This window comes from Melanotaenia boesemani, chromosome 22, assembly GCF_017639745.1.
Source record: "Melanotaenia boesemani isolate fMelBoe1 chromosome 22, fMelBoe1.pri, whole genome shotgun sequence".
In the NCBI taxonomy this organism is placed as follows: domain Eukaryota; kingdom Metazoa; phylum Chordata; class Actinopteri; order Atheriniformes; family Melanotaeniidae; genus Melanotaenia; species Melanotaenia boesemani.
In genome coordinates, this window is record NC_055703.1 from 13,623,362 (window position 1) to 13,639,160 (window position 15,799).

The window sequence follows — 15,799 nt, forward strand, 5'->3', positions numbered from 1 at the left end:
CTGTCACATTAGACCATGTGCCAACAGGCATTGATCATACTGCTGACAGGTGTAAAGCAGTGTTTATCAAATAATGGTACATACCTCTTGGGCTACTTGGAGACACTCCAGGGGTACACAGGAACATAACAAAAGAGGGATAACTTATGTATTTTAAATCTTTCTTACCTAATAGATCTGATTTCAGTTTGTAATTTTAGGTGAGTCAGTTCAGGTGGTCATGATTACTACACAGTTGCAGAAATTTACATGTAAGTACATTTAAAATAACTTCTAGAGCTTTGGTGAAAATTTGGTGATTTTCTAAATCCATTGTGATCTGTAAGTAATGAATGTGTAAATACTGTATGTAAATAAAATAAAAATTAAATATAAATAAGTTTAAAGTTTATATAGAAATACTGAAACAAACTGTATAATGAAATATATTCAATACATTATTAAAATTCTTAAATACATGAAATTGATCAAATTTGTAAACAAAATGGTCATGAAAATACCAAATTTATACATTTATATCTAATTCTAAAAAATATATATTTTCTACTGATAAGACATAATAAAATATTAAAATACAAAGACTAAAATGTGCAAATAAATAAAAATTATGTAAATGTAACTGAGGCGAAATTTTGTTGAAACTTTGCCTTTTTTCTTAAGAAATTTTAGGTTCTTCATGTTTTCCAAAATAATTCATTAAACAAACATCTTGATAGTTTACTTGTACTTATTTCCGATAAAATAAATTTAAAAATATGCCGTTTTTTATTATTTAAAGGTAATTATGCTGTTGTTTTTACTGGTCCGACCCACTTGAGATCAAGTTTAACTGTAATGTAAATACATCCCTGCTTTAGTGGGTACTGGGCTGAAAAAATTTTCCACAGGTGGTATAATGTTGAAAAAAGTTTAAAAACCACTGGTGTAAAGAACCACAACATGTATTTATGCAACATCCTGATGCAATTTTGTAATACCAACATACAATCAGTATAAATGATCTGTTATTTAATACCCACAATCTGCTTAAAAACTCTTTACAGCTCCTAATAGCTTGTCTGTCAGACGGTTGGCAGTAGTACTGCAGTGTAAAGGCACAATGAAAAATGTGATGTCACACAACAAAATGACCTGCATGATAAGAACGAAAATCTTTGAATTTACATCAGACATCCACCAAGAGGCTTTGTCAAATACAGCCACCACTCAGTCGATTTACATCAGTAAGAATTTTTTTTTTTTACAGCATTTCCTTGGTCAGTTTCAATAAGGCAAAAATACATAAATGAGTAAACACTGATAAACAAATGATAGTGTGAAACAAAGCAGGGTACAAATCTGACTGGAAAAAACAATATTACATAGCAAAATGTTACACTCCCACAGCAACACAAAGTGTAATAAATGAAGAAAACCAAAGATTGGTTTATACAAAAGTACAAACCTTAGGCTTAGCTTCCTAAAAACATGTCAGCAGTCCACTGACAGAATCTCTGGAGTCTGTTTTGTACTGACTGGAGAGTTTGCTACATTACTGATAGCAGTGGCAGATGCTGCCAATAAAAGAGTAAAAAATCAAATTAAAATGTTAAATAAGCAGCTATGAATCCGTCTGAAAAGCAAAACTGGCAAACTGCATGCCAACTACAGCGTCTGTATAAGTGCATTTGTTGACTCAATAGTAACAAGTTGAGGCGTTTACTTGAGTGTGTAGGGACTATGGAATGTCCTCTTGATAATTAGAGGAATATCAATTAAGCAGGTCGTAGGTCAGTGCTAAGGGCCACCTTCATCTGACCTGCTTAGCTCATGCCTACTGCTCATTAGAGGACTTCTGTTCAGGTCCTCCATTCTTGCAAAACTATCTCCCTTTTGTTCATCATGTCAGGGTGTTGCTGCCTCCTGGTCCATACAACAGCCAAGGGCTTCAATGTCATTGCTGATGTCAGTGATCATACGGTCCCATTCATCACCCTCCGAGGCCTCCTGGCCCTCGTCCGAGGCTGTGCTGTCGCCACTTCCTCCTGCTGCTCCGTTTCCATTGGTGGTGGAGTCAGAAGCTGAGCTGGGTGTACGCTTGCAGCGGCCAAAGCTATCTGTGATGATGCCACGGCCGTCCTTCACTCCGATAGTCTCCAGGAAGTTCTCAAAGTGCTGGCTGTCCTTCTCGGGTATGAAGGGACGCAGGCCTGCAGCAGGAAGAAACAGCTTACAACCAAAGTACCAGAATATTTTTCTTTAGTTATACAATCATGAGCTGTTCAAGACGCTTGGCTTTTTTACATTTATCTTAACTTATCTCACATAAAAGTAATGCATTAAATACAAGTGACTGTCATAAGAAGAGACTCAAACAGTGCCTCTTTTCTATAGCAAAATTTCAGATAACGTTCAAGTATTTTCTAATTATACAACTGGTGATGGCTGATTTAGCTGAACAATATAACTGTTTACTTAAAGAATAACAAATAAATACCCAGTAGGAGAAATTTCCTGCTGTCCCCGTAGAGTTGTCGCAGATTGATACAGAATTCATGAATGGAGGCACCGTTTCGGTATTCATGGAGCCGAGTTGCAAACTGCTGGATCTCCTGTGATGACAGCTTTGTCCGCAACTAGAAATAGTGAAAAATACACAAAGAAAATGAAAGCTAGGGAAAACAAATCTTTGCAGAGCTTCCAATATTTTTATTCTGATCAACAGAAAGGAAGAAAGAAACATAAATGTACTGTGGTCATGTAGTCTTGCAGCAGCTCTGTAGCAGTGGTACTGAGCTCTCCTTCACTTGCAGTTTTTGGTTGAGAAGATGTTGGAGTGGATGCTGATGGAGAGTTCCCATCTGTATCCATATTGACCTGAAAAGGACTGGAAAAAAAAAAAAAAAACACACACTGTTAGCACATGCAACACTAAACTATTCTCAGTGATGCATAAAATCTACTTTACCACAGCGCCCCAAAACAGAAACCCGTCATTAAGGTTGGGCTCCACAATGGTGTACTTACAATGCATTCGCTTCAGCTTCAAAAGTCTCCTTGACATCTATTTTGCTTGAAGAGTCATCTTTAAATTTGACAAAATGTTTCAGTAAAAGTGTTACACTGCAGTCAAATCTTAAAAAAATGTATTTATCTTGCTTCTTAAATAAATACACCAATTATCTGTGTCATTTGTTTGTGGTCTAATTCCACGTGTTTTCCGGGCAGATAATAGGGCTGCATGATATTAGAAAACACTATATGCAAAAATCACTGTAAATTACTGTCCACATGACAAGACCTGTCATATGTAGACACATACCTGATATGGATTTATGTTCAGATGTATTAACAATCTTGTGAATGTATTAATATCTTGACTTACACCTGCTGGCCAGTTGCAGAACATGCACAAAAGCAGGAGTTCTACAAAGTGGAATGTTCTCCATCAAAAGGGTCAATAGAAATCCATTTATTTAAAATTTTACATACCTTACGCAGCCCTCAAAGATAATTAGTTTAGTTCATTTTTAATATTTTAATAGTTTAATATTTTTCCCTTACCACTGTATGATGACAGGTGCCTAGTAGGCGTGGTTGCTCCATCAAAAATGGCTCTGTCTAGGAAGTCGATGGTTGATTCTGTGTAAACGATCTGAAAGACCTGGCTGAGCAGAAGACACAACTCCTCTGCTGCGGCCTAAAATACAAAGAGTCAGTAATTAATGCATTTTTCTTCAATCATGTTGATGAATAACTTCACTTATCCCTCCGTGAGTCTGATTAGTGCCTTGTACAACTCACTCTAGCTCCTAGTACAGACATGCTTGTTCTTAGCCTCGCATGCAAAAAATTACCTTATTATCAACCGCAAGAACAAGCAGACAGCAAACTTCGACAAGCACAGCTCCACTCTCTGACAGGGAGCTCAGAGTCTGGGACTTATTGAGATCAGGACATGAGCTGGGACAGGGAGAGCCTCCAGACTCCTGAGCTGAAAAACAAAAAAAAGAGGGTCATGTAATAACACTCATAGCCTTTCAGTTTTCTAAATCACAATATCCTTGATCAATCATATGGCAAAATGGGGATAGAAGTATTACTATTGAATGACTTACACTGATCCATGGCTCAGTATTATTTCATGTTATCATTACCTACAAGTAAGGATAATAATTGAAATAATAGAGTCTTAGAGAAGGTGGCTTGGGTTAGTTTGGGTGCTTTCTGGCAAAATTTTTTACCTGTATGCAAAATCTTGCACAGAGGAATTAAGATTTGTTAAAAAGATTGCTACATTTTTGAGGGATGGGAGAGAATATGCAAAACTGGTCTGAAAACAGAAACTTTCCAAATCTAGTTGGCGATATTGTGCTCTGATGACAATCCTTCCATGTGCAACCCTGTTTTAATCTGATGGTTGCATTAACAGTAGAGACACCCATTGTAACATGCATGTGTGAGAGAGGGTTGCTAAGTGCTAAATGTAGCTATGTAATAGTAGATCTCACCGTTTGACAGAAAATAAAAAATATGAGTGAGTTGTCAAATATATTGAGGTGGCTTTTAATATACCATGCTCAAGTATTAGCATTGTGTGGAAAAAAACAGGATGGTTAAGGGAATTATATCAAAGTACTGAAGTTTAATCAGCCTGCGACTTCAGGAGAACGCAATCCAGACTTTACAGCTGTCCATTTACAATCTAAGAGGTTGCAGTGCTTGTTCTTTGTAAGATGGTTCTTGCTAAGAACTGACTAAGCCACAACAAAGCCATGTCATTAAATTACTTTAAACATGCCTGACCCTCCCTCTAGTGTTATTCTACATTTCTATAGGCAATTATCAGGGTGACAGGTTATCTTTACAAGCACAACGGATTACACGCCGACTCATTTTTTCCAACAAACAGATGTCTTAATATCCGTCTAGCTTTAAAATATTGTTTTACACAGTGTTTGTGGACACTCTCCACAATGCCAATTTGTGTTTTGTAATGCTAACTAGTACTAATAAGGCTAGACAAATGGAATTTATACATGCCATTTCAAACCGGATCTATGAATGCCTGCTGACTTTACTAGAACCCACATAAAAAATAATAAATACAGTGATTGTAAAGGCTGTTCTATATGGCAACATTAGGTAACATTCATAGATGCTGCTGGACATATAAAAAGATCATAATAACAGTGCTTATGTTTTTTCCCCCTGTTGCCGTCTTGAATTAAGCAGCTGAAATGCTACACAAGCTCTTGATTTTCAAAGATGGTGGTCACGACATTTTAGTTGGTCTTATTAACACACACACACCATCAGCCCCTGAAGTAAGCAGATGTTTGCTCTGGTTCAGCAAAGAGTTGTTTCTAGCATAGCACCAGTTTTCAGGGCTGAAGCCAGATCTTTGGCAGTCGAAGCACAAAAAACTGGTACTAAGTTACACTCTGGCTCTGAACCAGCTCTGGAACTACTTTGGTGGAAAACTCCCCCCTTTGTGAAGAAGTAGCTACAGTCCAGGTCTCTTCTCTGTGCTGCAGAGGTGGTTAAAGTGACGTATAGAGAGCACTGAAAGATTATGGAGCAGAATGTGCCTTGTGATTTGAACTAGTTTATATTTCTTATGCTTGCAACTTCCTTATGGAATACTTATGTCTCCCTGGAGCAAGAAAAACAATATAAACAGCAGTACAAGTTATTAGCATGAAGTTATTTTACAAGTAATATGTAACTGGAACAAAATGCATTTTCTTTTTACCCGTTTTTATCACCACAAGGTGCAACGAGTCATCCCTGATGTAAGAGACAGCAGCAATATCATGAATGGGCACTCTCAGGATGATGTCCTCTCCATCCCGCCATACAAGCTTGATGTTGTATGCTGACAAGCTCACCACTGCATCCTGCTCTGGTGTCAGTTGGCCTGCCAACTGATGCGACTTCTGAACAATAAGGAGGCAGGATTAAATGAGGACGCTTATTAACAACAAAAATACTTACATTTCCTCTGTTATTTAGATTTAAACGGCATAGTAATAAGAATCTATTAAGTACTATTAATTAATAGTAACTGAGTAAAATCAGATGAAAGAACTCAAACTGACAAATCTGTTAAATTGTCACACTCAGATGCTCACCCTTGCATTGTCAATGAGCTGCAAGACTTCTGTCCTACTTGATGGATTCAAGTATTCAGGAACTGATGTCAGCTGCCCCAAGTACTGGACAAGACAGAGATATTTAAGAATGAGTTGAACTGAAATTCATGTAGATAGAGAACTAGAGCCAAGTGAGCAAAGACTAAGGGCTGCAACTTTTTGTTGATCAATCAGTTAATCTATGTATAATATGGCAGATGAAGATCATTTATCATCATTACATATAGACTTTTTGGCTGTTGAACAAAATATGAAATTTAATAACATGATTTAGTACTATAATGGACATTCCTGGCTAAATAAATTGATAGAGAAGTCAATCAAAAAAGTTGTTTGTTTCAGGACTTCAGTACCCCCACAAAGTAAAAAAAAAAAAAAAAAGTATATGAGAAGGAACCTTGTTTTTGTGCTACTAAAACTCACTTTGACTTCCTTCTCAATGTAGTCATTAAGTAGGATGTCAGGGTCGATGCGATGATCAGGCTGAGAAAGAGAGAATGTGTGTAGGGCCCTGCGCTCTGTGGCCTTCTCCTGGGCCTTCTTATCCCTCCCCTTCTCTCCTTTCAGGAAGACTCGTTTGAACGGAGACACAATACCAGCCTGTTGAATACACACAGAGAGATCAAAGATGAGTTAAATATGAAGACTGTTGTCTGTGTGTTAATGTGAAAGTTAAGTGTTATTAAAGCAATTCCTCCATCAGTGCAGATAAACAGAAATACTTTACTCCTTAAATAACAAACCACCGGCAATACCTCAATCTCTCCAAACAGCACACATATATCAAGAACACACATGCCGTGCCAACAGAAAAAGAGTTGTGCCGACAGTGTCTACGTCCATGCTGTGTCATTTCTGCAAACTCTTCTTCCCTTTTCTGAGCTGGTCGAAGCAGAGGTACAAGCCTTCACATTGCACAATATGTCTTGCAAAAATCAGCAAAAAGCAACTCTAAACTAAATTTTGGAAGAAGGGAGGTAAAACTGAGAGTAATTATCTTGAGAACCTAACAATGAACATCAATAAAGCATTAACATGCAGCTGCCACTGGTGTGTTACAGAAAATTACTATAATTGTTTGTTTAAAAAAAAACAAACAAAAACTTATGTTTTAATACTTTGCTTCCACAAAGTAGATAAATTCATGAACAAATAATAAAAACTCTTAAGTTCTTATTAGCTGATACACTGCTATCATAGATTAGAAACCCAGTAAAATAACTTAACAGAATACTTGCATGTTAAAATATCGATTTAGATGTGAAAGATTTTTAAAAGTGTACCTCGGTCTCCATGAACCCTCACACAAGGCAAACTCACAGCCTGGTTACAGATGCTGCGCACCAACTAAACTAACACCTGTTGCCTCCTCTCGCACACACCGACAGTTGCCAACTGCTGAGAGACAAATGGGATCAAACTCAAGCCGTGTATGTGAGGGGTGTGCCCCCCGAAGATAGGAAGGAAAGTGTATGACTTTGTGCTCAGACACAAGAACAGGAAAGGAACTGGCCACAACTTCCTGTGATGACACGTGCTTTAAGTATTGAGACACTCTTCTTCACACATCTCATGTTCTAAAAAGTCAACAGGCAAAAACGGCAAATATGGGTTGCTTGACTTTTATCCAACATGTTCATGTTTTGCTGTCATAACTTCTTTCCAGGACTTTACAACTTAAGTACAACGAGTTTGTACTTAACAATGCTAAACCACAGAAACAAAAGTCTGTGCATATTCTGCAGAGCTAACCATAGCTGTCACATCTACATTGCTGTTGATACTAGTGATCCAAGTGAAGACAATGTGATTTAGCCCAACAGGAATTAGCCACCTTGTCAACAGGTGAGTGTAACAAATACATAAACCCTGGCAACAGTATTAATTCAATGTGATTTTATTAGTTCTTCTTAATCTGTATTAATACTGGCTGTCCTGGTTGAAATCAGCCTAAAACACCTACTTTAAATAACCAATTATGAGCAAGAAAGGTGTTCTACTTTTACACTGGTTCTATAATTTGTTTCCTGTCTGACGCACTGACATTCGATAAGATTTTAGACTGTATAGGACAGCACGGCCGGTAGGACAGGTGCATTATTTAACAGTGCACCACAAATGAAGACAAGAGCATTAACATTTTACAACTTCAGCTAGTGAAATGTGAGACAAGAGTTGACCCAAGTGACAGACCACAAGATGAAGTGCCTTTCTACAAATATTATGTTTATAAAAATGTCCAAGTGAGGTAAATATATAGATTTTGTGGGCTGTAACAGCCAGGCTGACAGCAAGTGCAGGTAAATTTTTAAAACTTTCTCACACTTGGGAACAATTCAGGACAACACATACCAGGTGTAAGAGGATCCTGGGCATTTAAACATGACAGAGGCAGCTAGTTTCCTTAGAACAAATTCTGCTGTAGGCTAATTACAAAGTATTTAATTTATTAAATCAAATTATCTAATCTAATAGTCTTGTCCTGTTCATGTTTTCCAAAAGATGAAAATTGAATACAAGGCAAATAGCCACATAAAGTTGTTCATCATTAATGGCTGGTTGGTAGCTTTCATAATGCATTTCTATTCCAGCAGGACAAACAGAAAGTTAAGACAATGTATATGTGAGTGATGACCACCTTTGCTCTACATGACATATTAAGGGACCTGAGCTTTCCACTGAATACAAAGACATCTGAGCCAAATTATATCCACTATCAACACCATGTGGCACAAACAGGAACTACATTAAACTGAGGGCAGTCATTCCCAAAATGCTGCTAAAACGACCCAAACAAATGCATAAGATTAATATCAAAACACTTTTTTTAAATAATATGAATTAATTGTGCGATTATAGAACCATTATATAACCATATTTGCTATTTCAAAAGAATGAAAATGAGGATTGCTTGCATCTTTTATGAATGAAAGTCCTTTTTAATACCTGCAATGAAGTAAATAATTGCTTTGTCATGACAAACGTTTGAGGCTAACAAAACATTTCAGTCCAAATTTTCCTTTAAGCAAAGGCAGACTAACATTTCTTCCCTGAGGAAAAACTGAAACAACTGTCACTGAAATCATATAAAAAAAATGTAAACTTCTGATTCTCAGCTTTTTATTATGCTTCCCAGCATGTGAGCTTGTGTTGTCCAGCCACCGTTTACTGGGAAACAGAAGAGAAACATCCCCAATATTTGTTCTAGTACACAGTAGGAAGCAAAGATAAAAAAAAGCACGTCTCCAAAGCAACTATCTACTGTGTCTCCACATCAATCGGGAATCAGTGCGCAGTATGTGCTGGTTCGGGTGTGAGAGAAGAGAAAGGATGGTTGGAGCAACCAAGAGGTGTTTATTGACTTATAGCAGGCCTGACACTGATAACCTTTGGTTTGACATCAGATGGTAAACACTACAGGCCTGTGAAAACAACAAGTTATCACAATGGAAAAATCTGTTTGCTTTTATTACTTTTATAAGTCTATTGCAGACATTACCTTCACCGATAAATAAGTAAATAAGTTAAAATCTTCATTAGATAATAGTTGTATCCATGCTCCAAAGCCGACGATTTCCAAAAGTGCATTATATGTTAATTATAAAACAAACAAAGCAAAAATTTCTGACGTTTATACGACATGCCCATAATGAATATAATCACCCGAAGTTAATCGTAGTTCTGGCTAGAAACGCTAACGTCTTCAACTTAATTTGAAACACTTTAGAGGTAATAATTTACCTTGCCTTTATATCATATAATAACACGTTTCATAGTCTAATTGAGGCTAAACGAGAGGCTTTTCTATGTTAAGTGTGTGGTGCGAAGGTTTTGCCTGTGTCCAATAGCCAGCAAACTGACGTTAAACTTTAGTTGTCCATTTAACTTAGTCGGCTAGCAGCTAACTTAGCCTACTCTAGCTAAAAAAGAGAAAAAGTTAGCATACAACCAACTTCGTGGAAAAGTATGTCTATTACTCAACTCACCTTTTTTACTTTTTTCACATCATCCTCCATTTCTAAGTAAAGGTTCTCCTCTTCATATTCACTTCAGCTTGGAGATCCAGGTGTGACCAGATGTTACCACCGAAGCTTTAAGCGAAGCACCAATCTGACCGCAGTTAGCTTGCTAGGCTATTTTAACGTAGCATAGCATTTGTAAAGAGATGCCCAGTTTTGAACTGATAGCAAAACGCCATCCCAATTCTTACATCGTGCCGTTACAGTCGTAAAATATATCGGCTCTCCACAAAGGTTAAAAAACAGAGGTTTACTTGGATTTAAAACAACTAAGGAAACGGTCTGCTTTGGAAATAAACTCGAACAAAACAGCCAAAACTTTTCAATCGTGCCGCCATTTTGGGCGTTAAACAGTGATCCAGCATGCTTTGCTTTGCACTAACCAAAACAGGCAGCTGCTGCTGTGCCTACAGTGATTACACCGCCCAGCACTGAGTGCAGTGGTGAGCTTCACAAGTCTGCAAGAGCAGGTAACTACAATGAAAATAGTTTATTTAGAAAACGAGGCTGAGAAATTGAACATTAATTTAGTATTCACCATTGTCACACCCCCTTTAATAATGAAAGACTTTTATGTGGAATATTACATTTTGCGTTAAAAGCCTTTTATTAAAATGACACAATTGAAGTGATGCTGAGGAAGTCAGTCAAAGGTTAAATAAGAAATAGGCCCACCAATGTGAAGGCTGTGGTTGCTGGTTACTATGACTGTGTTAGCAAGATTCTCCAGTTACACTATGTACTTCTGTGTAGCTTTACAACATTTTAATTTAGAATGCAACCTCTTCAATAGCTGACTCGTGTGAGAAAATACTTGCAGCCTGCAATGTACATGAGACTATGAAGAATTGACTGAATTGATCAATTTCAGATGAGAATTTTTCAACAATGAGGGGATTAAGGTGCGATTATTAGTCTCTTCCGATCTTTTCAGACAACCCAAAGCCAGATGCAAGCAAAAATTCTTTCAGATTATATATATATATATATATATATATATATATATATATATAATTCATAAATGGTTGCTCTCAAATATGAACATAAACTACACCAACAGATCTGCAATGAATACTTAAATTGACTTTTTGTAAAAAAATACCATCTTTAGAAAATGCATCTGCTTTTGCTGAATCAAGGGAAAAAGGGATAAATACACATTGTCACTTTATGATTCATAAAGGAAAACGCAATACTAATATGTTGCACTTTCAAATACTATATTTATTTTTTCTCTTTTGGGATGAACAGTCTGATATATGAATCTACAGTAAGGCTTAACATTACATTTTCAGCATAATATTTCTCTTTTCATCTAAAAACCAAAACATACAAAAGAACTTTAGCACCATATGTTATTAATAATATTCATATTGTTCCCAAAAATAGGGTGTAGGTACAACACTGGACATCAGTTTTCCTTTTTTTTTTTTTTTTTTTGTTTGTTTGTTTGTTTGTTTGTTTTTTTGTTTCTTGAAGAGCGGGGATTCCTTGAAACAATTTACTTACAAGTTATATTTAACAACAACAAAGAAATCCTTCCTTCCCAGTCACAACATTGGTTGTACGAGTCCACTTTCATATGGAAGCTACATTTTGTAGCAAATTTTATTACTAACAGTATGCCAACTTTTGGAATACCCCTGATAAATCATATAGCCTAGGGAGTATCCTGATAGATTTGTGAAATACACCAACAAGCTAACACAATTGATAAGTTGATTGAATATAAACAAAGCATTATTTCCCAACACCTTAAATAACAATTCTGAAAATCAGCAGCAATTAATATGACAACCATAGTTGCTTTGTTGGGATACCAAATCCATTTTTAAACAAAATATTACAGCCAGATTTACAGTAACAACAAAAATAGATACACACAGGTAAAAGACATAGATGACAGGAATTTACAACACAGCAACCACGTTCTATATATATTTTTTACTCAACTTCAAGTAGCAGAAGTACATTTGTGCTCCTGTGCCTTTGCTAAAAAGATGCATTTAATCATCTGCCAGTTTCACTCTATCCGAGAAAGAAAAAAGAAATCCTAGTGCAGACTGAATCATATCAAAATAAGAACATTTTGTGTGTTAAACTCAGTAGAATAAACATTGTTTGAGCAGTGGAATAACTGTTTGTTTTGTGCAGGTTGGAAAATCAAAATGGCACCATTAAGAGTTCTGCTGTAAACTGTGAAGATCCGAGGTGCTGGCTGCAGAGCATTCTGAGACTGCAAGTTTGTGAGGTGCAGGCTTTCTCAGTTGACCGGAAGGCTATGCTCTCAGAGAGCCAAAATGTGGCCGCTGCAGTTCAATGTGATAGCACCTTTGGAAGTATTTATTCAGCACCAGGTTATTGGCAAAACATAAAGAAGTAACAAAAGTCAAAGAAGAAAAATGCACCGATTTATCATCTGAACATACTGCCCCTGTGGTCAAAAACATGGTCATGACACAAATGCAGAGACTTAAACCAGGTCAGACACTACAGTGGCCTGCTGCTACACAGTAATGCAGAAATCAAATGGTCTTTTATGCAGCTGAGGGCACCTACATGCTAAATGTTGAGAGTCACCTCACAATGAGTCCTGAAAGGCATGCTGGGACATGGAATAGAAGCCAGAATATGAGCTTATTTAAAAGCAAATCAATGATCAGGCTGTTTTATCACTCCATTGTTTAAAAAAAAAGGCAAGAAAATTCCATTCCAACTTTTTCCATGTTGTATTCAAATTGCAGGCATTTTTGTTTTGGCAAGAGGATGTTCCGAAAACACGACGAGACATAAATAAAATTGAACTTTACTTTTTGGCACTACAAATCATTCATAATTACAAGACAAAAGAAGATGTAAAGGCATAGACGAAAGTACCAAACAATCATTGCCCAAATCGTTTAGTGTCGTGGCTCATTTATGGAACGTCTGTCAAACAGTCTAAAAGTAATGCATCTGAGCTCGGTCTGAACTGCCAGTTGTCCATTGCTAAATCAACTGGGGTTGTAATGATTCTTCTCTACTCACACATAACAGAGATGTTCAATGTTGCCTATTTTTTTTTCTTTTTACCAAATCATTAACAGATTTTCACACAGCTCCTGTCACTTAGGTATTTCTGTCACATTGTGAAGTTCAGATGTAGCTAAGGAAACAGTGCAGGCCTGCAAATGACATCTTGGATGAAAACGTAAGACTGAGAGAAAAAAAACAAACAAAAAAAAATGTTGAACTGAGGTGTAAGCTGACAGAAAGAGAACTTGGCTTGATCTAGTTTTGGGGTGTTGTTTGGTTTTGTCATCATTTGAAAACGAGTAAAGTAAGACACTGGCATTGTTGTTTGCGTACCTGGCTGCCATGGCTGGATCAAAGCACCCAAAATGACAAGGCACAACAAGGACTGTAACGAACAAACTTGCTGTTCAAATGCTCTTGCTGTGTGTTTTGGCTGTTAAGGGGTATGGCATTGGGCAGGTACCCTGACTGAGACAATTCTCTGCAGGGCATTTCTTTGTGAGCCTGGTTATGGTATAACATGTGGCAGCCTGAATGCTTGAAACTGCTTCTATTCCCTTTTATGTATCTTAGCTCTTGAAACCCGTGTATTATTTAAAGATAACAGGAAAAACATATAAAAACATAAAACCCACTTGTCATTGGGCTTCTGGCTAATTATTGGTAATAGAATGTGGCAAAATGATAATTGTTCTATAGAAATATGTAAAATATACTGCATGTTTAATAGACTTTCTAGACTTTTAAAAACAGTTGACTTAAGTGGCATTACTGGTATTTTAATGACAGTAAATGCAACATAAATATTTAAGCACCTCTAAATTAAATACAGCTCAGTTGTACATAAATCTGTTTATGAATCCATGTAATTCTGGTATGTCACACACACATGCACACACACATACATGCAGAGGCAAACATGGATGAATCACAGTGTATTTGCACCTGATTTTGACATGTGCCCATGTCTGGAAAAGGTCAGCAGTGTTTAGAAAGGATGCACTGCGCGCCAGGCAGCCAACTACCACAAAAAACTGCCCCTACTCCCATTAAAAAGAATGAATAATCACTTCCAGTAAAACAAATATATGCAAATCATAATTTAGTGGTATAATCCCAGCCGAGTAACGGCCCAGGATGTATGCCAAGAACAAAATGGAGACCTTTTAGGATATGCCTGGGAATGAGAACTGCATTGAGACACCCCTGAGTCAGCTGGTTAAGTGGTCTTGTTTGTTGGTCCTGAGGAACCCCTGTATTGACTGTTTCACTTTTTTTTTCTTAGTTTTTCATTATTCACTCACTAGCTATTAACATGGCTGTTCATTCACTTCAAAATAGAGGAACTACTCTGGCTACTATGGAAAACAAGGAGTAACTTGTTTGCATACAAATGTGTACCTAAACATATGGTGTGCAGGATGCTTGCTCCACCTAAGCTGACCCAACAGATCTCAATTACTCAGGGCTGAACGTTGCTTTTAAAGCTGAAGGGTGGCAGACCCTGGATGTTGAAACTCTTGGCTATGGCAGTGTACCTCATTGCAAGTTCTCATGTCAGGATCTCCGTTTGTTCAGCCTCAACCCCGTTGTTCAGTTACCAGAGAGTGTGAGAGTGTTTCATGGAGGTGCACCAAGGCCCATCACCATGGAGATGGGGAAGAGGGCGGAGCAGCAACCAAGGATGGAGCTGAACAGTCGGCAAGAGAACGGAACCACAGGAAAGGACTGAGGACTCAAACGCGCACACACCCACAAACTTGCAAGCATATTTAGCTAACAAGTCATACTGTAAGTTGTACAGTAAGCACCTGTCTCACACAAGCAAACAAGGACTCATACATTATCCAGTCAGTCCCTTTGGCAAGTTGTGTCCTCATGTTCTTTTCCATCCCTGGCAAAACCCTCTTTCACTTTTACCCCAAACTTACAAAGCATCTGCCTTTTACAGTACGATGTTAGCAGGCACGTGAGGCCACAGCTAAGCAGAAAGCCGAAGTCAGGGAAAAGGGATCTCTATGGTGGGAAGGGCTCTTGGGCATCTCCTGTTGGGTGTTGCTGTAAAATCATTTACTAAACTCATGCCAAACAGTACAATGAAAAAAAAAAAAAAAAAAACCCACACACACATTATATATTCAGATATTCATTGAGTAATTAGATAAAGTTGGAGTATGAAATGCATTCATTTTTCTCATGAATTGTTCAATAGCCCTCTAGAAATTTTATATCATCCCTTGGGTATTAGTGATGGAGTGCTCTTGTAGATTCAGGCAAGGAGAAGTATTAAGTTAATGACTTCTGCACAACATGCCTAAAGGTGGCACACCTTATTCACAGACTCATTCAACTGGTTCATGGGGGGCAGCTAAACTAGAAAGACAGTACTGTAAGATACCATTTGGCTTTGTTTCAACTGTCCAGCAGATGCCAGAGCAGCAGCCCTACACACCGATGTAGGAGTGTGACCTCTTTAAGGGCACACAGATGTTAAGGAGTACATCTTACAATGCTGCAGAATTTTATCATGTAAAAAGGTGTATACTCTGACAAAATATAGTTATGTCAATGGCTATAAATGTTGACACAAATAAGCACTGAAGTATAATAGCATAGAAATAGCTAATTTCT

At 37.4% G+C, this 15,799-nt stretch overlaps 1 protein-coding gene across 2 annotated transcripts; it reads right to left on the bottom strand.

Annotated features, from left to right (window-relative positions):
* Nucleotides 1–925: 925 nt before the first annotated feature.
* Nucleotides 926–10,536, bottom strand: ccm2 (CCM2 scaffold protein). Of its 2 annotated transcripts, none has more exons than XM_041976228.1 (10): nt 10,121–10,536; nt 6,558–6,734; nt 6,114–6,197; nt 5,735–5,918; nt 3,837–3,973; nt 3,544–3,679; nt 3,007–3,064; nt 2,731–2,866; nt 2,477–2,615; nt 926–2,189 (listed from the first exon to the last, which is right to left on the bottom strand). In XM_041976228.1, exons 1-10 carry the CDS (start codon nt 10,148–10,150, stop codon nt 1,885–1,887), a joined length of 1,386 nt encoding a protein of 461 aa, XP_041832162.1. In that variant the 5' UTR covers nt 10,151–10,536; the 3' UTR covers nt 926–1,884. The 2 variants fall into 2 exon arrangements, with proteins under 2 accessions (XP_041832162.1, XP_041832164.1); XM_041976230.1 differs by lacking the exon at nt 10,121–10,536 and adding an exon at nt 7,418–7,539.
* Between the last annotated feature and the right edge of the window lie 5,263 nt (nt 10,537–15,799).

What these genes read in the sequence shown, in the direction of transcription:
- ccm2 (XM_041976228.1), bottom strand. Translation starts at nt 10,150, where the DNA reads ATGGAGGATGATGTGAAAAAAGTAAAAAAG. An exon ending in CCTTGTGGTGATAAAAACGG is followed by an intron (nt 3,974 to 5,734) that starts GTAAAAAGAAAA and finishes TTTGTTTTTCAG; the next exon opens with CTCAGGAGTCTGGAGGCTCT. An exon ending in TTCTTGCGGTTGATAATAAG is followed by an intron (nt 3,680 to 3,836) that starts GTAATTTTTTGC and finishes TTTGTATTTTAG; the next exon opens with GCCGCAGCAGAGGAGTTGTG.